This window comes from Podarcis muralis, chromosome 8 (assembly GCF_964188315.1).
Source record: "Podarcis muralis chromosome 8, rPodMur119.hap1.1, whole genome shotgun sequence".
In the NCBI taxonomy this organism is placed as follows: Eukaryota; Metazoa; Chordata; class Lepidosauria; order Squamata; family Lacertidae; genus Podarcis; species Podarcis muralis.
The window spans coordinates 30,372,710-30,399,757 of record NC_135662.1 but is presented as its reverse complement, the minus strand read 5'-3'; the positions used below and the strand labels follow the sequence as shown (position 1 = coordinate 30,399,757).

The window sequence follows — 27,048 nt, the reverse complement described above, 5'->3', positions numbered from 1 at the left end:
GCCTCAGTCCTAAGTGACGTTGGGGGGTAAGATTCATTTGCATTGTTTTCTAATTTCCATATTGTTTTTTAAAGTCTGTGGCCCTCATAACTCATCTGAACTCTGCCTATATTGGAGAGAACACCAACCCCTTGGTCACAATCCCTTTTTTTGAAAGTTCCCTATTTTAAAGATAATACTGCTCTGGAAACATTTCCTCTGGGCAAGGAATTCCCATTTGTTCACCCATAGTGCTTCAGAGGCATTATAGTGGTATGACCACATTATTCTTGTGAGTCTTCTGGTATACCTGACTAAATTCAACCCATAATGATGTCATATCTATAGCTCTCCTTTTGGAGCAAATTGTGCCTTCCTGCGATCCCACTTATAGGCTGTTAACTAGCCTGTTTGTGCAGCACCAAAAAATGTGTTGCCATTTCATTTAATCAGAAAGGCAAATCTTCTTCCCAAGCAGATCAGTTTAATGGCAGAGTTGTATAGTGTATATGTCATAAAGGATAAAAATAGTGCTGTCATGCAAGTAGTTTTTGATTTCACATTTAGCAGCAGTATAAAAGTATGACCAGGCCCAATATTTAGTCTCGACTGCTCTCTCCTAGATATTTGTTGCATGTAAGGTCATCTCAGCAGGTTTATCTAGCTTCTCATTTGAGGGTCCGATTTCTGCTTTTTCAGTCTTTTTTGAGAGAGGGCAGTAAAACGGAGACTAAAAGTAATATGGATATTAGAGTTTTTGCTGTTGGAACCTGTTCCAATGTACTGTATTGTGTAACCCTTGAGTCAGCATTCGGGACCAGGTTCAGTATCTAGAGGATATTCTTATATTACATTCTGGGACTCCAGTTTAGATGTCTATGAGCTGCTGCCTTCCCACAATACACACCCACTCATAAGCCATGTGCAAGCAGTGTTGTTTATTCAGCTAACAGTGGATCACCAAGAGATCAACAATACAGGCAGCAGCGCTCATGGTAAGAGAGAACTTCAGCAGGTGGCACTGGGGTCCATTGACAGCAGGGTAGCTCTAATCAGCTTCTCCTAGGTGGATTTCAGCAATAGTATTTTCAGCCTGTAGTGATCCAGCCAGTAACTCCTAGAATCCTCTAACTGATGCAATCTTCAGGGGACAAGTTCATCAGTCATCTTCACAGGATATACAAGCTGGGTATGGGGGAGCAGGCAGCCAACCCTTCTGCACAGTGCTGGTCTTTAAGACAGCATAGCTTCCTCCAGGAAACAAATGGTGTGTAGGGCTTGGATCTGTGCAAGTCTCCAGCTGTTAAACTCAAGATTTGTTTTTCCTTTAGCTACATTCCATATGCCAACTTCCCTACAGCCTATGTTTGTGTTTTTAGAAGACCTTGTTCACCACAAGTGATCTTTAAAGTAGAGTGATAAGTACTGGCAACTTGAGATGCCCAAGTCTAGCTAGTATGGACTTCCCTAGCGTTTTTCTTTTTTCTATTGCCATCATCCATTTTTAATGATGTGTCAAAGGAATTTCACTAGGATGCAGGGACATTTTATTTGATTGAAATGTTAGTTTTATTCAGTAACAAATATTGATCAGTTTCCAGCTGATGCTACAATCTCTATGCTGTGAAAGCACACACCATTACTGTACTGAAGCCAAACAGATCTAGCTCTTTTCGGTCCTCAAATGGGAGACCAGCTGAGCACAGCAGCCTGAGTTCCATCATGTAAGAAAGGCTGGGTATAAATGTAATAAATGGTGGTTTGGATCCTAACTAGACACCTGCAGACAGAAGGGCTCCTTCCATTCATGTATGGGATTCAGATCCAGTGGAGGTTCACATTAAGGAGAGGCCGTTTCTGCCGATCCTTCCACTGTCTTCCAATGCTGTTCTAGATGGGCCATACCTTCCAGAGCAGATTGTCAGGAGTAAAAGTGCCTTCAGAGGGAAGGGGGAATAGGTGAAACTTCAGGAGCACTGTCTCCCTCCCCCACATTAGTCAGTTTAAAGCCCTCCTGATGAGGTTTCTGAGATTTTTGGCAAAAACATTCCTCCCAACCGTTGTGAGGTGCAGCCCATCGCTTGCCAGAAGTCCATCTTCAAGAAACTGCAGTCCGTGATCTAAGAATCCAAACTGTTCCTGTTTACACCATTTGCAAAGCCAGCTGTTCACTTCCACTATTTTTCCCTCTCTCCCTGGGCCACATCGTTCAACGGGGAGGACAGATGAGATGAAAATTTGTGCATTTAATTGCTTCAATTTCCTGCCCAGAGCCTCGTAGTCTCTTTTGATCTTCTGGAGGCTATTGCTTGCAGTGTCATTGGTTCCCACATGAACCAAGAGGAAGGGGTACTTGTCAGTGGGTTTTATGATTCCTTGCAGTCGTTCAGTTACATCTTGGATTTTAGCCCCGGGGAGACAGCACACCTCCCGAGATCTTGTCAGGCCCACAGATCACTGCTTCTGTTCCCCTCAGTAGGGAATCCCCTATCACCACTACACGCCTCCTCTTAGGTTTGGTCGGGGTTCTTCCGTGAGCTGTCCGTTCCAAGGTCACCTGCACATTCCCTGAGGACTGACTTTGCTGCTCGTCTTCATATACCTGATGGACTGTAATGAGGGAGAGATCCTCAAATGGAGTCTGTTCTTCGTCTTCCATGCCTAGGGGAGAGGACTTCAAAGTGATTGTGTATTTCTAAACAATCAGACCGAACCCTGGGCCTCCTCCTTCTTTGAGTCACGTTTCTCCATATATCTGGCACCTGTGTTGGTGAACTAGCCTCCTTCTCAGGGGTGTCCCCTGTCTCCTCCTTGGTGCAGACGGTGTTCTCTGTTGCTTCCAAGAAGAGCTCCAGCTCTCTAATTCTTTGGAGTGTAGCTACACGTTCCTCCAGTTGCTGGACTTTGTCTTCTAAGAGCTTAATGTATATCTTTCGGTTTGAATGGTACCCAGTTGTACAAATGCCAATTAATTCAGCAGTTGGATTTGCTGCCCTTTAAAAAGTTATGTCTACGTGGGCTTGTTTGTGTCACCCTTTTCCTTTTCTGAATGGGAGCCACTTCAAACAAAGCTGCTCTTCAAATAGTTCTGGAGTGAGGAAGTAGCATGTGTGCCAAGCAAGGTTCCATTCAGCTGTCAGTATCTTTCTTGCAATAGAAAAGCTTTTATGATGGGCGTGTGTGTGTGTTTTCGCTTCTCCTTTCCTTTTGGTACAAGACAGAAATGATATACTCCATGAGTAAATTAATATATGAAATGTACTCTAGAAGTAAATGTGTGAAATATAATGCACATGTAAATTAATATGTGGAATACAGTTAATATTGCTCATAATTCACCCTAATGGTTGATTACTCTTTGCAGACTGATTTTTATACATGTTTACTCAAGAGGGTCAGTGTGTTTCAGTGGTTAGAAAGTTCAACTTGGACCTTGCACATCAGGGTTCAAATCTCCACTCAGCCATGAAGCTCACTGGGTGACCTTGGATCAGTCAGTCTCTCACCTTACCCTACCTTTCAGGGTTGTTGTGAGGATAAAATGGGGTGAGGGGAGAACCACGTAAGCCATCACGAGCTACTTAGATGAAAGGTGAGATAGAAATGTAATGATAAAGTGGGGGGAAAGGTCACACTGATTTCAGTGGGGCTCTCAGCCAAGATTTGCATCATCTTGTTTGCTTGCAGCTAAATGGTGTTATATGTGCATGAGATATGAATCAATAGGCCTGCTTTGGTAGTTCCTGTGAATACTACAGAGAATGTTCCTGGATATAATTGTGCTTAATCACACACTTGACCACACAGCGCTGTGAGAGCTCAGCAGTGTTTGCTGTTGGAAACATTCAAGTGAAGAGAAAGAATTGATTTTCCTGCAGCTTTTGAATGCTATGGCCCTGCCATACATTTTTCAGTAGGCTAATGAAGAAACACAGAAAGGAGCGTAGTTGAGATGCCTCGGACCATTGGTCTATCTGGCTCAGTATTGGCTAGAACTGATTAGAAGTAGCCTTTCAAAGGTTAAGACATGGGCAACTCCTAATCCTTCCTACAGATGCTGCAGATTGAACCTGGAGACTTTTGCATGCAAATCATGTACTCTGCCACTCAGCTACAGCCCCTTTCTGCATCACTGCAATGTGGGACAACAGAAGGGACAGGTGTCTCAGTATATCAAGGCAAATGTTACAAAGTGAGTTCAGTTGCATTGGAGGTGTAGCTCTGGCAGGCAGCCATGATTATGAAGGGCCAATCACTTGCGGCAGTGCATGGACGTATTTGGGTTGCAAATGAAGCAGCCCCTAACTATCCTTACTGGGCACATTCTAACGTCTATATAAGAAATGCCAGATCCTCTTATAGATGTAGCAAACAATCTCCTTCAGTGCTTCATGCACCTGATCAAAGTGGAAGTGCAGAAGGGGGTCTAGTAGCATTTCAGATCCCCCTAAAGCGAGAAGCTTTTGAAGTGTATAAACAGACTTGCCTTATTTGAATGGAACCCTGCCCACCTCCTACAACCTCCCGGTAGCTCAATGATAACTGAGTTCTGAAAGTAGATTAGCATGGTGGGCTTTCTTGGCCTTGTTCCAAACACGACCAGACACTGAGGATGAACGACTGGATTTTCAGTTCTTTAATGGCAAAGCATTCGGTTCATCAGCTCCTAACGTACAAGAATACAACAACACTGCCCCGCTAACTAGCTGCCTAGGCACCTGCAACTATGCTGGTAGCTTCTGTTTTGATGGTAGATGTTTATACACCCACCATGCCTTTTAATCCAGGCAAGCAAGGGCCATTTCAGCCAGGCAACAGCCCGCAAAGAGGCTATGGAGCAGGTCTGATGTGGCCTGAAGGGGGCCAGATAGAGCAAGCTTCATTTGGCTCTTGAGAATGAGGTTCTCCATCCCTGGTGTAGACCATATGGAGCTTAGGTGGACCAGTGGTCTGATTCATCAGGCAGCTTCCTGTGTTCTTATGCTGCCCAATACTCAGTACTTCCAGATGAGTGGTATGTGCATTACAATACTAATAACTTCCATGTGGTCCACAATGCTGTCAGGATCATGCTTCTTCCCGAGAGGCACTGATCTTTTACTCGTAGCTTCTAAATGGGAAGATACAGTCAGTCATCCATCTTGGCAGCCAAAGTCCAGGGCTGGAGGAAGGGAAGAAAAGGCCTGCCTTGGCATGCTTGCCAGAGCTCCAACAGCTGCCCTAACACTGTGCGATTCTTTCCATCTAGCAGAAGTTCCATCTTCACTGCCAGGACTTAGAAAGTTGCTCAATACAGGGACCTTTTTGACGGCAACCAAAAAAAGCAAAAGAGCCCGATGTAGCAGACGGGGAGGAATACAATATTTAGCATCAGCAGCAGGTTGTGAAGACATTGGCTGTTAATTTGCAACACCATGTTGTATCTGCATTATTTATTTTGAGCCCCTGACAGTGGAAGGCTAAAAATGTTCTGCACATATGAAATCGGTTTCAGGTTGATCGGTTGCGGAGTGGCATAGAGGCCAATTTACTTCTGTGGGTATATCAAGCAACAAGATAAAATACCCGGGGGGGGGGGGGCACTTCTGACAAGTAGTTAGTCATATGTGAGCATGAAATAAACTCTGCATGGAAGTGTCATTAGAGAAGCTGATTTGCTTCATTTTTGCCATGCTGAAATTAACCCAGAGAAAAAGATGTATTCTGACTTTGTACTCCACGCCCATGCTTAGAAATATTACCTAAATAGTACAGACACGTACTGATTTTAATATTCCCTTTGCGCCATGGAAATTTGAGCTAGGTGTCTCTTAATAGAGCATTGTATCCATCCTCCCAAAGCTATAGGAAGGAACTGGTCAGCAGTGTGGGGGAATTCCTGGTGATTCCATGTACCTTCCCTCATCGGCTCTGGAGCAGATTTAGGAGTATGTGGGAGGAAGGGGAATAAACAGAAATTTCCTCCCTCCCCTGTCTGTTGGCAGATTCCTTCCATCAGGGGACAGAAAACATGGGATACCACCCATAATTCCCAAGATTCTTGGGATGTTGCAATAGTTAAGCTGTTATAAATTCTATATATAAGTTCGCAGTATGTTGAGTCACTTGCCGGAAGATAGGATGACATAATTAGGGTAAGACCAGCTGCCTTCAGTTTTTGCCTGTGTTTTTCAACTGGTACACATATATTTTCAGATGGACACCATCTGTGTCCATCACTGTGGTGGGAACTTTAATGATCCGTGTAGTAATGAAGCAGTAAACTTATTTCTGCTGGAAACGGACCTAAAAAGGCTGATGAAATAATAATTGTCTTAACTAGGCTGTGTAGTTGCATAACAGCAGAAGCCGAGAGGCTTAGACTTTACCCTAGCTGGTGGGGGAAAAACAAAACAAAATCCCACTGTCTTCAGTTATAATAGAATGCCCAGGATACAGGTGTGTAGATAAGTGACAAGCAAGCTGTTTGTTCTAAAGACAAATGTTCAAGTGAGGCATAAGCCCCTCTGAGCAGGTATTCTTTATGTATTTCTTCTATCTGTACACACAGAATAAGAAGATAGGAAGCTGTCTTATGCTGAGTTGGACCATTTGTCCATCTAGCTCTGACTGGCAGCTCTTTTTGTTTTAATCATTTTTATTGATTTTCCAATAAAAAACATCCAATTAAATATCCAATCATAATACTTCAATTAAAATTAAGTCTCTAGGACTTTAGTCAGATTTGTTTTCCCTGCCTTGTCAGGAGATGTTGGGGATAGAACCTGCGATCTTCTGCATGCAAAGCAGATATTCTACTTCTGGACTTTGGCTCTTCTCCCAATCAGCTTAGGCAACCCTTTGCTGGAGTCCTGCTGAAAACTATCCTGGTGGTGGTAGTCCTCCTCCTCCTCCATACACCTCCTTTTTGTGTGTTTCCCAATTGCAAGTGGGGCTAGTTGCAGCAAGTGGATAAAATGCCATTAGGGGTGGCTGTAGCTTGCCTTCAGGAGATCCTAGGCTCAGTCCCTGGCATCTTTTATTTCAAAATATCAGGGAATATGATAGACCCTGGACAGGCACTGCACGTCAGAGTAGACAACACCAATAACAAACTTAGTTGGTCTCTGAGGTGCTACTGGAAGGAATTTTGTTATTTGGTATAAGATGTCTTCCTATGGAATCAAAAGTGGTTCTTCCCACTTTCTCAGAAAGCCCCACTTATTTTGTGTGTGTTCTTTCATCTACGGCCGTAAGTTTTCTAGTATAGAAAAAGTGCTGCCCCACACTTAAAAAGGACAGCACTGGTCATGATTTTAAAAGTCTAACGACCTGTGAATCCAGAGGATTGCTGAGCTGTTAAGCTAGTTTTACAAATGTCGCCACATTTATTAGTGCCTCATTATGAATTGCCTGCTTGCCTTCCAAATGAGTAAAATCCTCTATGTGTTTACAGTTTTGCTTTGTTTTTGTTTTTTAGTAGAGGGCAATCAATGACTCCTGGTTAAGAAGGCTTCTGATATCTGTTGCCTGCAGGCATTGCCCATGGGAGGAGTAACACTTAGAGTGTTGCTCCTCAGGACTTGAAGAATTGGGCCCTGGCTTATCTGATGGTGGTGAGAAAGGAGTTGTCCTCTTGTTGGTGGGATGGAATGAGAAATGGGGAGGTAGACAGCTTAGCTGTCACTAATGTCCTCATCATGCATTAATGGACCAGGTTCATTGATTTCATTTGGCAATGATGGGAATTCCTACATGTTGATGCCGTGGGGAGATGTTGCTGATACTGGGCTAGATGGACCATTTGGTGTGACAGCTTTTTTATAAGCTCAGACAGCATCCAGTCTAGCAGAACGAATATGACCTACATTCCATCGCAAGGCCAGAAGCAGCGAGCCAAGTAGGATGGTTGTGCTAATTTCAACAACAAAATGGGTGGCCCAGATAGGTTCCATGTTTGAATATGTTTATTTAGCAAACAGAGCTTCATCTATGCCCTTGCCCTCCATGCCCGTGAAACTGCATCTCCCTCAAATGTTCTCTCAGAAGCTTCAATAAAAAGGAATCTTTCTGACAGCTGTGCAATCATAATGGGTTTCATTGACTTTCCAGTGAATGAAGTTCGGTTGCACATCTGGTTTAATCCTGTTATCTTTTCCCATTCCTAAATAACAAAGATGGCAGCAATGCAAATGAAAAGAGTAGAAAGTGCTGTGTTTATGGCTTCATTTGTGCACAACAGATGCACAATGCTCAGTTAGTAGAGCATGAGACTCTTAATATCAGGGTCATGGGTTTGAGCCCCATGTTGGATGAAAGATTCTTGCATTGTAGTGGTATGGAATAGATTACCTTTGTGGCCCCTTCCAACTCTATAATTCTAAGGCTCTCTTCCTCTGTTCTTATTTCCAAGGTACTCTATTATAATCCTGATCTTCAGTCTGTACACTCCCTTAGTTTATATTTCATGCCATTGAGTCTTTTGTGTATGTGACTGTTTTGGTTTGTTTCTGGCTATTTGGGTTTCCCCCCACTTTGCCCAGGGCCCTTTTCTAATTAATATATTCTAATTATTCTTCCTGTTAAGATCTTCCCTTTGTCTATGTGTGGTGCTGTTTTCGGTTCAGCTCTGTGAGCAGATTCAAATCAACATGGAGCAAATCATCAGACTTGGGAGTTCTTCTGTTTATATAATTTCCTGCTTAAAATGATATTGAAAAATAATACATGAAAAATGATTGACCACTCTGTTTATTTTCTTTTTTAAATTTTAAGCCAATGAGAAATAAACACAATTCAATTCATTCTAAAACTTGGTTGCTCATATGCCATTTTAGGACCAAGCAAATTAAATGAAAGCTACAGTGGGCATTCCTTGACTGTCAGCTGTTTCATTCTTTAAAGAGGAATCTTCTATATAAGGTGCATAAGCCCTTTGTTAGGACTATGAAAGTTACCATAAAGCTCTTAGGGGTATTATTCAGCTGATATTGTAGATCACACATTCCAGCTGAATTATTTTGCATTTCATATAGAAGAGGTTGCAGAGATTCCCACCCCCAGAAAAATGCCGTAGGTTCTGAAACATTATTAGAGGATAATATCATTACTGTGCACATCCTCTGTTAATTTCCTGAGTACTTCCTCCATGTGAATTTATTTTGACTCATATAAAACAGTATCACACGCGCGCGCAAAACCTCGCTTCAAGATATATTCACACTCCTTGCTTAAAACCCTATTTTGCCACTAATCATTAATTTTTTTGCCACTGCTGATGGGTCATCTGCAGAAGGCTTCAGTTTTGTAATCCTTTGAAAGCCTCCAACAGAGAGCTGAGAGCTGGGAAGGAAAAGAGCTTGGAAATGATGGGTTCGGGGACAGTTTGATGACACAGAAAGGCAGGGGTAGGGAGCTGTGTTTGGGCTACCATTTCCATGATTCCTGGCCACCCACCATGCTAGTTGGGGATCATTGGTTTAACAACACTTGAGCTGTCACAGGTTCCCCATCCTTGCAAAAGTGTGGGATAGAAGAGAAACAAGCTCTTTTCTTGCATTTACCAGGTCTCTTGACATACATTAATTGAGAAGCCAATCCTATGCACATTTACCAGGGAGCAAACCCACTGGACATAGTAAGACTTGAGTCAGAGGACTGGGCTGTAAAATACATAACCATTGCCTGTCTGCTTTGCTTTAACTACAGAGGTCCCTCGGGTTAAGTACTTAATTTGTTCTGGAGGTCCGTTCTTAACCTGAAACTGTTCTTAACCTGAAGCACCACTTTAGCTAATGAGGCCTCCCACTGCGCCGCCGGAGCACGATTTCTGTTCTCATCCTGAAGCAAAGTTCTTAACCCGAGGTACTATTTCTGGGTTAGCGGAGTCTGTAACCTGAAGCATATGTAACCTGAGGTACCACTGTATTTCCATGCAACGTTGTCTGATTTAATCACTTAAGGATAGATATAGTCATGTGCTGGATTGAAATTAATACCTCTATGTTTGAAAACCTCTACATAAAATGCAAACAATGTAGGGAAGAGCTCTACAGCCTCCTGTATCTTCATCCTTGATTTTATTTGAAGCTGCCTTATATTCTGTTGATCCAACAAGTGTCATATTGTTTACTCTTGACAAGAGTGCTCCAGAGAGCCTTGGGGCAGATCAATGTCTTTCCCAGTCCTGCTTTTAATTGTTTGTTTATATCCCTTAAGGCAGGGGTCAGCAAAGTTTTTCAGCAGGGGTCCGGTCCACTGTCCCTCAGACCTTGTGGGGGACCAGACTATATTTTGAAAAGGAAAAAAAAGTTTCCTATGCCCCACAAATAACCCAGAGATGCATTTTTAAATAAAAGCACACATTCTACTCATGTAAAAACACGCTGATTCCCAGACCGTCCACGGGCTGGATTTAGAAGGCGATTGGGCTGGATCCGGCCCCTGGGCCTTAGTTTGCCTACCCATGCCTTTAGGTAAAAGAGGTGTGTATATCCATGCAAATTAACTGTGAAAGATCCCAGGTCCTGTTCCATGCCCATTTTTCACTTATGGCCTTGCCATCTAGGCAGTGTGTCGCACTGATTCCCCCTCTATCTCCAACTCTGGATTGCCGATTTGGGACAGAGAAATAAATCCACAAAACAAACCTCTAAATCTGGTCCAGAATATTGCATGTCATTTTAACATATATATGCAGAACAAGACAACATATATTTAAATACACTGCAAAGTTTTGATGCAGTGTCTTTGTGTGCATAATGATAGTATATAGTATGTGGCTTACCCAAATCTGACTCTTTTCACGTGACCACTTAAAGTGATAATTCATGCTTGCTTTGTCACTGAAACATGTATATTGATTGACAGGTACATTCATTGAGCTCTATCTGGGGCAGCTGACTTGGGACATCAAGGCAGCCAAACCTTCATATGCATGCAGTAATTGAAATTACTTGTATCAGAAGCGTAGTTCTGAAAATCAGCTTATTTGGAAAGTGTGTGTTAGTATGACCTGGGTCATATTAAAGAACTAAATTGTCTTTCCACATTCTCACTAGGGTCTACTTCATATTTCTACAGGGATGCTCTCTGGAAATATTTGGAATGCTGTTTCCTTAATGGTTCTGTTTCAAGCTTACACTGTTCAATTTCAGCTCTTTATTGCTGCTTTGAAAGCTCCTGATGTAAGAATACTTGCCATAAAGAAGCACCAATATCTGAAAATGCATCTGTTTCCTTTTGCAGATGTCATGATATCTCAGCTGGGACCAGTAAGAATGGACAAATGTTTAGTGTGTTGCACTAAAGCAAGAACTGATACACAGCATCCTTTCTTATCTGTACAGCAGGTCCCACCAGGTTCTATTTCAATAAAAGGAGAAGTGGTGATCCAAGTCAGATGATAGCAACTGCTATTTTTAAAAGAGATTGAGTAAGAAGTCAAATGATGTACCTGCTGGATCATAGTGTTGATTACTGAACCAACTCGCTGACTTTCAAGTCCTTGGGGGTGTATGGGTTATTTTTCTCGAATTTCAAGCCAACTCCAGCAAATGAACATGTTTGTTCTTTCTTTTAAATAAGTAAATACCTTCTGCAATTTAAATGTTCAGTACAAATTAGCTGGCATGTCATGGCTCTCGCCCAAATCTGCAATTTGAAGGTCTATAAAGTTTCAGTGACCCATGTTTGGCCGAAGCTCTGTTTGGGGTGGAGCATGGAATGGAGGAATTGGTATTATAACTGGTAGAGGCTCACCTGAATCTCAGGCAGAAGTATTTCACAAATTTACTATGTGATCCTTTTAATGACAGGAACTGAAGCTGGGATCTTATACATATGAACCATGTGCTCTGTGTTCCCTCCCCAGCTTGGGTCATGAAAGACATGGTATTGTACAAATTAAAGGAGTTGTGGCACTTCTAATGCTTAAACATGCTTTAGCGTACAGTATTTCCAACATAACCACAATCTTATTTTCTTAGAGATCACTTCTGCCAATGGCAGGCAAGCTTTATTTCTAGTTGTCCAAACCCTTAAGCATGTTGTTTGGAGTTTGAGACAGTCTAAGTTAGGTAACCATAAAGGTAGAAGCAACAGCACAATTATATATATGTCTACTGAGAGATTAGTCCCACTGAGCTCTGTGGGTCTTTCTTCCAGGAATATGGACATAGGGTTGCAGTTGAAGAAATCTCATGAATTTATAAAAGACTTGTATCTTTTTATTATATTTAAATGACATTAGTCTCCTCACACGATAATTATGTGTGAGGCTTTTAGGAAACCCTAGGCAATTCACTTATTGTAAATGGTTTGTTTTTCTATGGGGGAAAATGTTTTAAAATCTAGGACTTCCAGCTAATGCAGTTACATGAAAAATTAAATGTGTTTTTATGGGATCTTCATAGATCTTAAAGGCTTTCTGTTTCCTTAGAGAAAATGAAAAATTCTAGTGAGAGGACTTGTTTCCTGTTTTTCTTTCCAGGTACTGGGCCATATTTATCTATACAGAGTGTCCTCTGCTCTTTCTTTGGCACTTCTTGGAAGTGTAGACTATGATCCGGAAGAAGCAGAAACAACATGGCATAGGGCACCCCAAACAAAGCATACACCTTGGTTTCTAGATCTGTCAAGTTAAAGACTGAGCTGAGATTTGAACTAAGAGCTTCCCAGATCCTGCTATTAGCTGCTGTATGACATGGGTTCTTTGCCTGGGTAGAGCTAAAATGAAGTAGTCACTTTAACTATGGAATTTCCTAAGAGGGGGCAGTGTGCCCATCAGTACCTTCATGATATCCATGCAAATGTCTCCATAAGTATCCCCACATCTATCAAGCAGAAGAGACTGTTTCTTCTTCCTGTTCATTTCCTGCTTGACATCCAAGATACAGTAGTGCCCCGCAAGACGAACGCCTCGCAAGACGGAAAACCCGCTAGACGAAAGGGTTTTCCGTCGCGGAGGCGCTTCGCAAAACGAATTTCCCTATGGGCTTCCTTCGCAAGACGAAAGCCCATAGGGAAATCTCCGGGACAGCGGGGAAGCGCAGTGCCTCTTCCCCACTGTCCTCGGACCTCCTCCCACCGCCAGGCTTCGGAAGGCTGCTCCAAAGCCTGGCGGGGGGGCGGAGGGAGCAAAGACTTTCGCCCCCGCCCGCCTTCAGAAGAGGTCCTGGACCTCTGCTGAAGGCTGGCGGGGGGCAAAAGTCTTTGTCCCCCCTGCCTGCCTTCCCAGGGGCTTTTAAATCGCCCCGGACAGCGGAGAAGTCCTCCGCTGTCCCGGGCGATTTTAAAGTGCCGCCCGCCAGCATTTTAAGATCGCCCCGGACAGCGGAGAAGTCCTCCGCTGTCCTGGGTTTTTTTAAAATGCTGGGGGTGGGAAGAAAAGCCCTTGTCCCCCCCCCCCCCCAGCCTTCAGAAGAGGTCGGGGGACAGACTGTCCCCGGACCTGGTCTGAAGTCGGTTTCCCTAGGAACGCATTAATTGATTTTCAATGCATTCCTATGGGAAACCGTGCTTCGCAAGACGAAAAACTCGCAAGAAGAAAAAACTTGCGGAACGAATTAATTTCGTCTTGCGAGGTACCACTGTATCTATTTTTAGGATCCACCCTATACATGTAATGATAAAGTGTTTTAACTGGTTTTATTTATGTATTTTTACATTGTTGTCACCCACCCTGGGACCTTATGATGATGCAGATTTATGGCAGGTACATCTAAATCATCATCCTAAAACACAGACAGCAGTGCATCCATTAACGCAGGCATCCCCAACCTTCAGACCTCCAGATGTTTTGGACTACAGTTCCCATCATCCCTGACCACTGGTCCTGTTAGCTAGTGATCATGGGAGTTGTAGGCCAAAACATCTGGCTGGCCACAGGTTGCAGATGCCTGCATTAACAAAACAGTATGATCATTAGTATAATAAAAAGGGCAAAGTTCAGAAAATAGTCTTACTAATTCTGCCATCCGCCATATACAAGTGACTCTTTAGCTTAATTGACTAAATATGACATAATGCCATCATTATCAGTTGTTCAGCAAACTTACTGCAATCAGCAGAGCAAGATGCAGTTTTCTATGGTGCATGAGAAGAGGCTTTGTAATAAGCTTTTTGCATTAACAGATTGCTGTAAGTCAGCAGCCTGGCAGGGAATAATTAGTGAACAACATTGGAGTGATGTGAAATTAGCACCAAGAGCCCAGTTATCATTTGTTTTTGAGGAGTGGCTTGCTGCAGCTGGTCTTTTGCCCAATTACTCAGAGGCTTTGCACATGAGTCTCGGAAATCATCCCTGGATAAAGGGATCAGACAAATATCAAATGGTAAATATGTTTACATGGAAGGAAGGATCAAAGTATGAAATTTTGATACAGGAAATCGTCTGCTCATCGAATCCAGAGCAATTGTTCCTACAGTGTCAGCCCAACTTTGTTTGACTTGCATTTTGTTTATTTGCAAAAGCTTTTCTCTTTCACTGCTAATTTATTTATTTTTTAAGTAGGATAAACAGAACATTAAGTTCTCACTTACCATTGTGTCTACCTTCTAGTGAGATGGCAGTCTGCAATGGAACCTTTGAAAAATCTTTCCTCCCCCTTGTCCCTCTCTCTGCCACCTTGCACCTGTTATGTCCTTTCACAGTCAAATTATCTGCAGTATTTGTAGTATTATTATTATTATTATTATTATTATTATTATTATTATAATGTTTGTTAGTCACTTTATCTTGCCCAGGGCAACCCAAAGCGGCTTACAGCCAAACAAATAGACAACAAACCCCATATAGATACATTAAAACCAAGAGGAAAGAGAAATAGAAACAGGGAGCCACTGCAGGAAAGGGCCTGCCACACATATACTGCAGATACAGTACAGTAGTACCTTGGGTTACATATGCTTCAGGTTACAGACTCCGCTAACCCAGAAATAGTACCTTGGGTTAAGAACTTTGCTTCAGGATGAGAACAGAAATCGCGTGGCGGCAGCAGCGGGAGGCCCCATTAGCTAAAGTGGTACCTCTGGTTAAAAACAGTTTCAGGTTAAGAACGGACCTCCAGAACGAATTAAGTTCTTAACCCAAGGCATCACTGTATTGGGAAGAAGCTTTGAACAGCTTCAGGGTGCCACTCAAACTCCTCTCCTCTCCAGCTGCCAATCAAAGCCTCAATGAATAATTTCAGTGGGACAGAGGACAGTTTCCCCCGGCCCTTCTAAGAAGCTTTTGTGCACTGCCTCAAAACAACATAGTTTTTCCCAGTGCTGTTTTGGCCTTGCCTGCTTGACCTATGAATCTGATAGCTTTCTAAGTCAGTGGTGTGGAAACACAGGCCCTGGGCCCCAAATGTAGACATACTTGACCCTCAGGACACTCTCCTCAGGCTGCACTCTTCACAGGCCTGGCTTTTCCCCCTCCAGAAGCCTTTTTTTATTTTTTGCCTTGCATCATATTTCAAACTGGTGTTTTAGAGAAGCTTCCTATTGCTGTAAGTGAATTGCAGCCACTCCAGTTCATCTGCCCTTTTTCTTTCTCTTTAATAATGGCTATCCATGTAGGATGCCCCATTGGGTGAGTTCAATGGAGACAACACTTCTTTCTTGTATCAGATGTGCTTCCCCCACTTTTTCTGTGCTCCCTTAGCTTCCTAGGAGGCTGTGGGCAGGGATGGGGAACAGTGGTCTTCCAGTTGTTGTTGGACTCCATCATCTCTTGCTGGGAAAGCTGGCTGGGAGTTGCTATCCAACAATATATGGAAGGCTGCAGGTTCCCCACCCCTGCTGAAAGATGCATTCGGGTGATGGAGGGAAAGGGTTATCAGGGACATCAGCAAGGGTCTACCTCCTCCCTGTCACCTAGCTCTTAACTAGGGGACAGCATACCACTCCTTTCCCATAAGAGGGGTTTGTAATTTCCCCAAGGCCCACCATGCCTTTCATCGTGGTGCTTTATCCTCATCCCAAATGACACTATCCAGGCCCAAGGCAGTCTGGGAAGGGGAAAGAAAATGGTGGCTGGAGACACCAAAGAAGAACAACTTTGCCAGCTTGGTTATGGCCATTGCCACTTCTATAGGCAGCAGCAAAGAAGTAAAAGAAGAAAGAAAGAAAGGCCTGCTACCACCTTACTACCTTTTTCTATCATTAGCCCAAAGGTGATGAATTTAGGCACACATTAGTATGATAGGACCAAATAATCAGGGTATCATTTTACCTCGGCCCTAAAATGAGGTCTGTTAGCTATATGTGTTGCGGAGATGTGAGGGAAGCTAGAAATAATGAGTTTATTGAGAAACGTTTTCTCTGCTGGTGTGTGTGTGTAGCTTTGTTTTAGTGAATTTTTGAGCTTTATGTTAGATCATGTTGTTTACAGCATTAACGTTAGTGTGTCATTGTTCGGGCTGATGGCCCTGCTGCATGCCATTCTCAGAAGTTCTGTCGGTGTGAAGCCCTGTGTGGATAAACTGCTCAGAGACATTCGATATGGCTATATTTAGCCCGTAAAAAATGTTGTACCTAATCCCCTTCCGCCAGCTTCTCAAATAACTGTTCACTTGGCTCCAGGAAGGCTCATGTAACTATTTGTCTCTTGTCTGATCGAAAGGAAGACTGGGGGCCGGCGGGGGGGGGGGGGGGAGAGACACAAGTAAAGAGGCTAAAAATAGGCAAATGCCTGTTGTTAGCAGGCTTATTTTAGGTGTACGATTCCGTTTGAAAGCAGGAAAGACATGGAGGCTGAGGGGGCTAGGATAGCGATGGACGTGAATCATTATTTCAGATCTCCTCAACCAACCATGAATTTGGAATTGATATAAAGCAGTCTTCCTCAACCTGGAGCCCTCCAACACACTCCAACCAGTGTTCCCTTCTTTCTAGTTGAGAACCTCAGGCTAGTCAGATAAACCAGACACTCTGGGTAGACAATATTGTGCCTTCCAGATGTTGTGCAACTGCAGAAGCAGCTGATGCAGCACCAGTCTAATGTGCTTTGGCTGACCCATTAGCAAATGATGGACAGCCATGGTATTTTCCACCAGCTAAAGTAAACCATGGGACGCGGGTGGCGCTGTGGGTTAAAGCCTCAGCGCCTAGGACTTGCCGATCGAAAGGTCGGCGGTTCGAATCCCCGCTGCGGGGTGCGCTCCCGTTGCTTGGTCCCAGCGCCTGCCAACCTAGCAGTTCGAAAGCACCCCCGGGTGCAAGTAGATAAATAGGGACCGCTTACCAGCGGGAAGGTAAACGGCGTTCCGTGTGCTGCGCTGGCTCGCCAGATGCAGCTTCGTCACGCTGGCCATGTGACCCGGAAGTGTCTGCAGACAGCGCTGGCTCCCGGCCTATAGAGTGAGATGAGTGCACAACCCTAGAGTCTGGCAAGACTGGCCCGTACGGGCAGGGGTACCTTTACCTTTAAAGTAAACCATTTTTGATGATGTTAATTAATAGATTAACATCATTTTTAGATCAGCTTATTTTAACCTGGTGCCCTTCAGCTCCCACTACCCTTGAGCTTTGGCCATGCTAGCTGGCGCTAACAGGATCTGGTGTTCAACAAAACCTGAAGGGACACAGGTTAGCTATCCCTTCCCCAAAGCCTTCCACAATACAAGGTGTGAAATTGTCTTACCAGTTGTACAAATCATCTAAAGATTCCATATTTGTCTCCTTGCTTCATGCCCTCCTATTATCCCTAATGTAGCTTTTGATTTTCTTTGGTTTTTCTTAGGTACTGCTATGTGGATACTGGTTAGCAATGACTGATGTGGAATCTACATATGCAGATTTCATTGCTTCTGGGAGAACCGGGAGAAGAAATGCCCTTCACGATATCCTTGTGTCCTCTGCAAGTGGAAATTCTAGTGAACTATCCTTGAAGTTATCAGAACTTGATATAAACAAAACTGGTAAGTACTAATCTGAAAGGTTAAGAGAAAAAGCATTAATAAGTCTGCAAGGGACATCATTCATGGAAACAACATGCTGGGCTTTAGTGGCTTTTCACATTTATTGTTATTAATTTATTTACTTTTTAAAAAAATTAAATGTCTTACCTGCTCTTCTCCTTAAGGTTCCAAAGCAGGCTACAAAAATTTGAAATTCAGTATTAAAAATTAGTCTTTAGCTGGTTTGTATATGAGGGCATTTTATGTACTTCTATCTAGTGCAAGGCCATAGCAGAATAGTAGACTAGTTCATGAAATATGTTGCTGTATAAAAAGGACAACATCTCCTCTGCTTTTTTGAGTTAGTGCAGGCTACCACAACCCACCTACAATATGCTAACTTCCCCCTTCAAAAACAGATGGATTGTCATTTAGCCTTTTATGTGGCTGGTTAGTTTTGGCCAAGCTGGTGAGCCTATATTAGAGAAATGTATAATAAAACGGTGCTTTGAGGAGTCCAATTGATAACCCTGGTTTACCAGCTAAGACTAAACCCACACCATCCATTTAAAACACTATTATACCACTTCAAACAGTACACCCATGTACAGCTTGCTAAGAGTTGTTCGGAGACCCCTGTTCCTTTCACAGATCCTACAGTTCCCAAAAAACTCTTAGCACTCATTACAAACTACATTTCCCAGGACTCTTTGGGGAAGCCATGTCTATTAAAGTTGTATACTGGTACTTTAAATGTATGGTGCAGTTGTGGCCTAACGCATCCCATCAGTGCAAGGATTTCTGTCTGTGATTTCCCTCCTCTCCTCTCTCCTCTCATGCTCTCTCCAGATCTGCTCTGGAGGGTTGGGAGAACCCCCAGAACAGATTTCGGGGACACGCAGGGGGAGGGGTGGAGTTGCATTGCACAAGCGGATTCCCTTGCACTGATGGAAGGAGTTAGTCGGGTACCACTCAGTCTTTCCAGCTTCTACGAAGGAAGTTCTCTTCCCCCACCCCAATATCTCCACAATGGACATGAGCTCTGTGATACGGAGAAAGTTTCATGGTGTTAATAAGAGCCACTTAAGTCAATCTGCTCGGCACCGGATTGGGGAAACTGTTGCTGTGCAGAATGTCATTGATTCTTCTCATCGCTGACCACTGGCCATGTTGGCTTCAGCTGATGGGAGACGGTCTCCAACAACACCTTAGCAACTCAGAACCATCTACCATGAAGCTAACATACCCCAGGAAATCCTACCCACAGAGCAGTGATTTGGGTTTCTGGAAATTTTTGCATTGGAAATTTGCATCAGAATTTCCTTTTAGTTTTCGATTTCCTGATACCCTAGAGAGCGATCCAATTTGGCATGTTTATTTTGCTTGTATTTAGCAAACACAGCTAAAAACTGTGAAACTGCCAAGCTTGCCTAATACTGTATTTGCAGTTGGCATCCACTGATTGCTACTAATGAACTTATGAAACAGATTTTCCTTTTTACATTTTCCATCCACATCCCTGCAGCAGAGTGGCCTTGTAATTACGGTAGGCACAATACTTTTTGAGTCCTGGGTTTATTTGGCCACTTGCTCCAGGGGGACTCTCTAGGTAGGAAGGCATGTACAGGGAGCAAAGGGCAAACGCCTTCCCTTTCATACCATTCTCGCATGCCTCTGCAAGGTTTCTGTACTCTGAAGTACCATAAAGAGGAATGCAGAGGTGTGAGACAACCCTCCCCGCTCTCAAGGGACAGAGCTGCAACAGGGAATAGAAGGACATTTTATTTCTGTCTGCTATTTCCCATGTGTGAGGGTGCGAATATTGGCTGTGTTACTGTGTCTGAAAAAACTTGTTTCCATTGAACTAACACAAGCTGAAACCACCTCCCAGTTCCTGGGAACAGCTTGCGGAGAGATCCACTAGTGAATATTTGCAGAGTGGTTGGAATGTGAGCACAAAAGAGAATTCGTCCCTCCTATGGGATTCCATTTCCCATAACATAAATGCCATTTTTATGCATGGTACTGGAAAAAAGCCAAGGGTTTTCCCATCACTCCTTTGATGCCAGTGTGGTGTAGTGGTTAAGAGTGGTAGACTCGTAATCTGGGGAACCGGGTTCGCATCTCCACTCCTCCACATACAGCTGCTGGGTGACCTTGGGCTAGTCACACTTCTCTGAAGTCTCTCAGCCCCACTCACCTCACAGAGTGTTTGTTGTGGGAGAGGGAGAGGAAGGGAAAGGAGAATGTTAGCCGCTTTGAAACTCCTTCAGGTAGTGATAAAGTGGGATATCAAATCCAAACTCCTCCTCCTCCTCTTCTTCTTTTCCTCATAATAATAATAATAATAATAATAATTCTGGCAGCTAAGTACAATAAGCTGGATGGCACACACAGTTGCATGAGTGCATGGACCTTCACAGTTATAACATGACATAATGCTTACACCTCAAGCAATGTACATCCAAGTATGAAGTACATCACGCGCTTCTGTATACCCACAGAACTTCCATTCTTCTTTATGTACTCTAAATTAGCTAGTTACCAGGCACATTTTTTAAACTCATTGACTATTAAAGAAGCCAAACCAAACACCCATCCATGTCTTTCAGTGCCATGGAATTTGCAGGCTTAAACTAGATTAGTCTGGAGCATGGATAGGCAAACTAAGGCCCAGGGGCCAGATCCGGCCCAATCGCCTTCTAAATCCGGCCTGCAGACGGTTCGGGAATCAGCGTGTTTTTACATGAGTAGAATGTGCCCTTTTATTTAAAATGCATCTCTGGGTTATTTGTGGGGCATAGGAATTTGTTCATTCCCCCCCCCCAAAAAAAAATAGTCCGCCCCCCCCCCCCACAAGGTCTGAGGGAAGGGACAGTGGACCAGCCCCTTGCTGAAAAAGTTTGCTAGCCCCTGGTCTGGAGGGTAGGACCCCTACCAACGACTTCAAGTTACAAGAAAGGAGATTCCAGCCAAACATCAGGAAGAACTTTGACAGCAAGAGCTGTTCAACAGTGGAAAGGACTCCCTCAGGAGGTTGCGGACTTCCCTTCCTCGGAGGTTTTTAAGCAGAGGTTGGGTGGCCATCTGTCATGGATGCTTTAGCTGAGTTTCCTGCATTGCAAGGGGTTGAACTAGATTACCCTTGGAGGATCCCGTCCAACTCTTATGATTATGTGGTCTGGATGCTATTTCACCACTGCTTAACTTTTTTTTCCCTTACAGAAGGGGAAGGAGATGCACAGAGGAATCCCACTGAGCAAACTGGGGAAGCCCAGGGGGAAGCAGCAAAGCAAGAAAGTTGACATCCCACTTTGACCGACAGCCGCAACTGTGGGATGTTTTCAAATCGCAAAAGCCTATTGGGAAAAAGGTATTTTGTGAGCAAGCTGATTGAACAAAAAATGAAAATGGATGCGCCTCGTTACTGGGAGCTGAACGGCCCAATGCTGAAAGGGGCAAAGCAGGCTGTAGCAGCAGACAGAACTTTCTCTACCTCTGTTAGTAATGGTTGAGACTTGGTTGCTCATCTCGAGACTCTCTCAACATGGATCTCGCCACAAATGACCACTTGATGAAATGCTCATAGGAAGTAGAGCAAACTACATCGTGTAGCAAACGGCCCTCAACTCACCAGAGGCTTGAATTGCATTGTATGACAATGGCTCCAGTGATCTTCAGAGGTTGTCTGACCTTCAGAGGGTGTTCACCTATTAAAATCACCTGTCAAGGAAGCACCGTTGGTTTGTTTTTTTAAGAACTCTGCTTCTGTGTTTTCAGCTCTATTACTTACAATGTTTTATATTGTACAGTTTAGATGCGCCACACTGCCCCTTCTCAAAATGCTTATGAAGGCAACTTCTGTGACTGTGATTTTTTTCTACCACTTGTTTTAAAAGGGCTAGGGTTTTATTTTCGCATAGTGTGGTGGGTGTGCACATGATAAGATTATCAAATCAGCTGCTAGTCTGATGAAACTGCATTCTTTCATTTATAAGAACATACAGTGTAATTAACGTATAGTCTGGTGTGTCTTGTTGTTTTCACAGTACAGTTCGGTCACTTTGCTTGTAGGTGGTTGGAAATCCAAGATTCAGACAGAATCTTTTATTTAATCTCATCCCTTAGGGAACTGGGCTTTTCCACTAAAAAGCCAAAAAAAACACCATGATGTTAGTGCTGAGGTTTTAAGAGCAAACTTATCAGTACAACTTTTTTTTAAAAGGAGAAATAATATGTTGGGAGCTGATGAAACAGAAGCCCCAGAAAGTTGCTGAATACTTGTGTCCTGAAATGAAGCATAAATTTATTGTAGTGTTTAGAACTGGGGTCACCTTGTCTCTCAGCAGCTGAGATTGGAGTTAAACATGAATATTCCTGTGGCAATCAAGTGGAGCAGCAATCACAAGTCCCCCTTCCCATCCCAATTTGTTTTCTTTATTTTTATTTTTAAGTGTTGTCCTGTTTTCTTCCTGTTTTCAGATGTTATGCACTTTTTAAAATGTTTATAAACTTTACTAAAGGACTAGTGTAATTTTGCTTTCTAGTAAATTTGAACGTTGGTTAATGAAACAACCTTTACTGTTGTGGCCACGGCTGTTTCTACAATATATACATATTGTGGTTAGTTGTCACTTAGAGGTTTTTTTGTGTGTGAGATGTGTAAACTCTCTAATCAGTATTGAGTTCAGTAATTAGTGTTGAATAAATAAACCCAGCAGTATGTTTATGGCTCGTTAGCACAGTTTGCTCCTGCTACACCTCTAGTTTATTTAGAAGGTCCTTTCCTTGATGCTTAACTAGCTATCAGACTCCTATTTTAATTGAAGAACAGTCCACTTATGGTTGAGGTTTGACTTTAAACATGCACAACCTAATTAGAAATGTGGTTTCCATTCTGGTGACCTGCTTCTCTTATGTTTCATTTCATCTTTACCGTCACATATGCATACATTTTTAAATAAGAACACTAATTATATTAGACAGAGATCAATAAAAGTGACAAGTCTGATACACAAGTTTGGTTTCTAGGAAAGCTTCCATGGTGCATATTTGACATGCATGTGTAAGGTAGGTGGAAGAAAGATCTTAGTCCGCTGGCCAGTTTTTTTGAAAAACAATTCAGTGCCTGCTGGTTGCTGAGATTTTTTGCCAGGAATGCTTGACTGGGCACTTAATATATTTTTTAAGGAAATGTGCATTGTTGGGATCACTCAAGACAGATTAATTTATGCCAACTATTAAAGAGAACTTGAGTCTATAGAGTATGTGTCTATATTAAATTTATAAGCAAATCACAGAGATTCTAAGGTGTGGGAGCTGTGGACAATAGTGGCATGGTAGATACGGAAGGAAGAAATAACACATTCAGGCTGAGAGGTTTTTGCCCAGTAGACCTCATGTTTCTCAAAAGGGGGCAGGGTAGAAGAAGCAGTGGGCAATTTAAGAAAATCCAAGAGGTAGGATTGGTTTGACAGGAAGGGAAACAACTCAGGTTGGTATACAATTTTGAGTATCCTTGAGCAACAGATTAAAGGAGTATGGAGTCCCAATAACATGAATTACACATGGGTGAGAGGTTAAAGTCTCTCAGACTAGTCTGGCTATACAGACCTGGGATGCAAGTATAGGTCTCAGGCATCACACACCATTCTGAGTTCCTTCCTCTCTGTCATCTGTTAAGTCTCTCTCTTTCTAGTTCTCTCTGCAGCCTTCAAAACTCTGCAATCAGAAGACACACAAACACACACAGAGAGAGAGAGAGAGAGAGAGAGAGCGCAGCTCCTACGGGCAACATTTTGAGCAGCAGGAAGTTCTACAGCATGTTGTTGGACTGCGACTTCCATCAGCCCCAGCCAGCACGGCCAATAGGGATAATATCAGTTGTAGTCCAACAACCGCCAGAGGGCCACAGGTGGGCCATCCCTGGCTTATCGGTTGCGTTGAGTTGATTGCTCTGCCAACCTCATTTGATTTGCTCCAGAAGCATTTCCAAAATTTTGTGGACAAAAGTGAGCAAGTAGAGCCTGATATAAAGGGATTACCGGAGAATATGGGAAATTTGAGTGGAGACACACAAAGTAGTCTTACACAATTTTAGCATATTGTATGGATGAACTCTCACTGGAGAACATAAGAAGAGCCTGCTGGATCAGGCCAATAGCCCATCTATTCCAGAATCCTGTTCTCATATTGGCCAACTAGATGCCCATTAGAAGCCTGCAAGCTGAAGCATTCTGCGCACCTACAATTCCCAGCTAAAGTTTTTCAGAGGCATACTATGTCTGACGGTGGAGGTAGAACGTGGTCATCATGGAACTGAACCATTGCTTGGACCCCAAGTTCTTGAAAACTTGATACTATTTCTACCCACCCCCAATCCCTGTTAGTTTTCAGCTGTGAAGTTTAACGAACAGGCAAGTGGAAACAAAAGCAGATGGAGAAATAGAAAATGTTTCAATATATTTTCCTTTTCTATTTCATAGACGCTAATTGATCCAACTGTCTCACTTGCAAATACTGTTCCAGGAAAACACAACAACAGTTGCACACAAAAAAACAGACTTTCTAAACAGGCCCTTTATTGTTATGAATAGTCCTTGTTCAGAGGAGCTTCAGCTTGGCCTTTGGAGAAATACACTAAGCCCCGTAGCTGGAATAAGGTAGAGTTACCATATACAGTGGTACCTCAGCTTACATATGCTTCAGGTTACATACGCTTCAGGTTACAGACTCCGCTAACCCAGCAATAGTACCTCGGGTTAAGAATTTCGCTTCAGGATGAGAACAGAAAGCGTGCCGCAGCGGGAGGCCCCATTAGCTAAAGTGGTGCTTCAGGTTAAGAATGGACGTCCAGAATGAATTAAGTTATGTAACCAGAGGTAACACTGTAATCTGATGGACCTATACTCATAAGTAGCTCCAACTATTGCCATTGGGATTTACTTATACAATAGAAATAAATGTGTCACTTCTCAGGAAGGTTGTAAAGTAAGTATAATACACACCCATTTCATGGGAGCAAGTTATATTTATTTAAGGTGTTTATATTCAGCTACTGTAACCAGAGAGCCCTTAGGCTATTTGCATTCAGAAACAAACAAAAACAATGCCCAAAATATGCAAGGGTGGTGTGCATGTGGTTTTCTTTCCACTAGAGATTTATCCAACCCTCTGCAGCCTTCCTGGCTGCTTGTGCTGCTTAATCTAGAAAAAATCCACTGGAAGAAGTTACTTCATGATGTCTTACTCTGGGTTTTGACTGAAGCACAGGCACCTGGGAAGGCTGCTGAGTGCAGACCACTGTTGAGATTATTTGTTACAATAGAAGGACACAAATTTCCCTGCGCCACCTCAGAAGTTCAGTAAGCGCATTGAACGTCCCCCACTCCGCCTTGAGAATGTCAGATTTTTCCCCCCTGCCCTTTGATTTTTTAAAAAAAACTTACTGTTTTCAATATATAGTACACAGCAGCCACATTCAAATAAGCATGTGAGTAACAATAAGAAATGCGGGTGGCGCTGTGGGTAAAAGCCTCAGCGCCTAGGGCTTGCTGATCGAAAGGTCGGCGGTTCGAATCCCCGTGGCGGGGTGCGCTCCCGTTGTTCGGTCCCAGCGCCTGCCAACCTAGCAGTTCGAAAGCACTCCCGGGTGCAAGTAGATAAATAGGGACCGCTTACTAGCGGGAAGGTAAACGGCGTTTCCGTGTGCGGCTCTGGCTCGCCAGAGCAGCGATGTCACGCTGGCCACGTGACCCGGAAGTGTCTCCAGACAGCGCTGGCCCCCCGCCTCTTGAGTGAGATGGGCGCACAACCCTAGAGTCTGTCAAGACTGGCCCGTATGGGCAGGGGTACCTTTACCTTTTTTAACAATAAGAAAACAACGCAACACAATGTCAGGTTGCTCACTATGTACACATATCAGCATTCAGAAAAGGAGGGGGAATACAGAAAGATCATGGCACAGAAGTGAGTGCTACAAGACGAACATGAGACCAGCTGTTGGTGCAAAGAGTGTCTTGGTGTCTCTGTAGCCACAGGCCTTTCACTGATCCGGTTCAGACAGGCTTTGTGCCAGCCTGATGCTGTCAGTAATTTTTTCCCCCTCCTGATAGAGCTATATTCCAAATATGGTTGTACCAGCTTTCTGGAGGATAGTCACATGACTTGCTCCAGCTATAGTCGTGTGTAGCTACTAAGAGCTGAGTCATCAAATCTTGGAACCCTGGAAGGCAGCGAGAAGAGCTAGCAAAGGTGATTTAGGATCCTGCTGGGCAGCGATTCCCAGTAAGATTAAAAAAAAAAAGCCAAATTCAGAACCATAGGGACAGGGCCACCACATATGCATTCAAGAACCCCATTTGCCTCATGCCCTGCCCTCCATCAACTGGGAGACAGATTACTATTAATACATCTTAGGACAACAAGAATTAAGATGTCAGCAGTACATAACTTTTACCCTTTGATAATTTTCTAATGTGGTTTCTTTTCTCATTCATTGATGGAGAAAAATAAGAATAAAGGAGACGTTTGTGGCTCAGCATTAGCAGAGGTGCTCCAGAGAACGTGCTGTTATGGGTTGGCTTTGAAAGGCAATGTGTAGAGGCAACTCCCCTGGAGACTGTTTATTCGTGTCAAGGCCCATTTCCTCGTTTCATCATGAAGCCCCATGTCGACAACAGAAGGCGCTGCCTACCACAATCCACAGAAGCTTCTCCAGGGTGGTTACCGAGTCCTCAGAGGCCTTCTGAGCTTAATGAGCATTGCGTTATTATTAACATGTTGGTTTTGTGAAGGCCCTCCCTTCCTGAACAAAGCTTTTCTTCATAGAATAAACACTGCAGTATACACACTGGTTGCTCTTTACACGCCTCATTTGTCGTTCTGTCCAACCGCAGCTATGGGCCACACAACATATGGCATTAATTGAATGTAAGACCTTAAAAGAAAAGAAACTACCCACTGCAGGGAAGGGGGCAGGCGAACAGGAGTTTCTTTAAATTGGCTAATAAGGTGAGGGGTTTGGGGCTGGGGCTGTAGTGGGGCAGGGAATATAGTTAACCTCTTGTGCTTCCTCCTGCTTGTCCTACTCCTAAGGTAGCAATCTCAATTTTTTGAAATGTGCCTGTTAATTGCTCACATGCAGTGAAGTTCCAATCTATTCAGGCTATATTTCAGCTTTTCCCCACCTGATACCCTCCAGGTG

The 27,048-nt window shown here is 43.4% G+C and overlaps 1 protein-coding gene across 1 annotated transcript in view; it reads left to right on the top strand.

The window, feature by feature from the left end:
- The window catches only part of PKIA (cAMP-dependent protein kinase inhibitor alpha), a 37,917-nt gene extending 14,812 nt beyond the window's left edge, over window positions 1-23,105 (top strand). The window contains exons 3-4 of the mRNA XM_028736643.2: window positions 17,687-17,864; window positions 21,069-23,105. Coding sequence (XP_028592476.1) covers window positions 17,714-17,864; window positions 21,069-21,148 — 231 coding nt within the window. The 5' untranslated portion in view covers window positions 17,687-17,713 and the 3' untranslated portion in view covers window positions 21,149-23,105. The remainder of the gene's footprint in view (window positions 1-17,686; window positions 17,865-21,068) is intronic.
- Window positions 23,106-27,048: the final 3,943 nt, after the last annotated feature.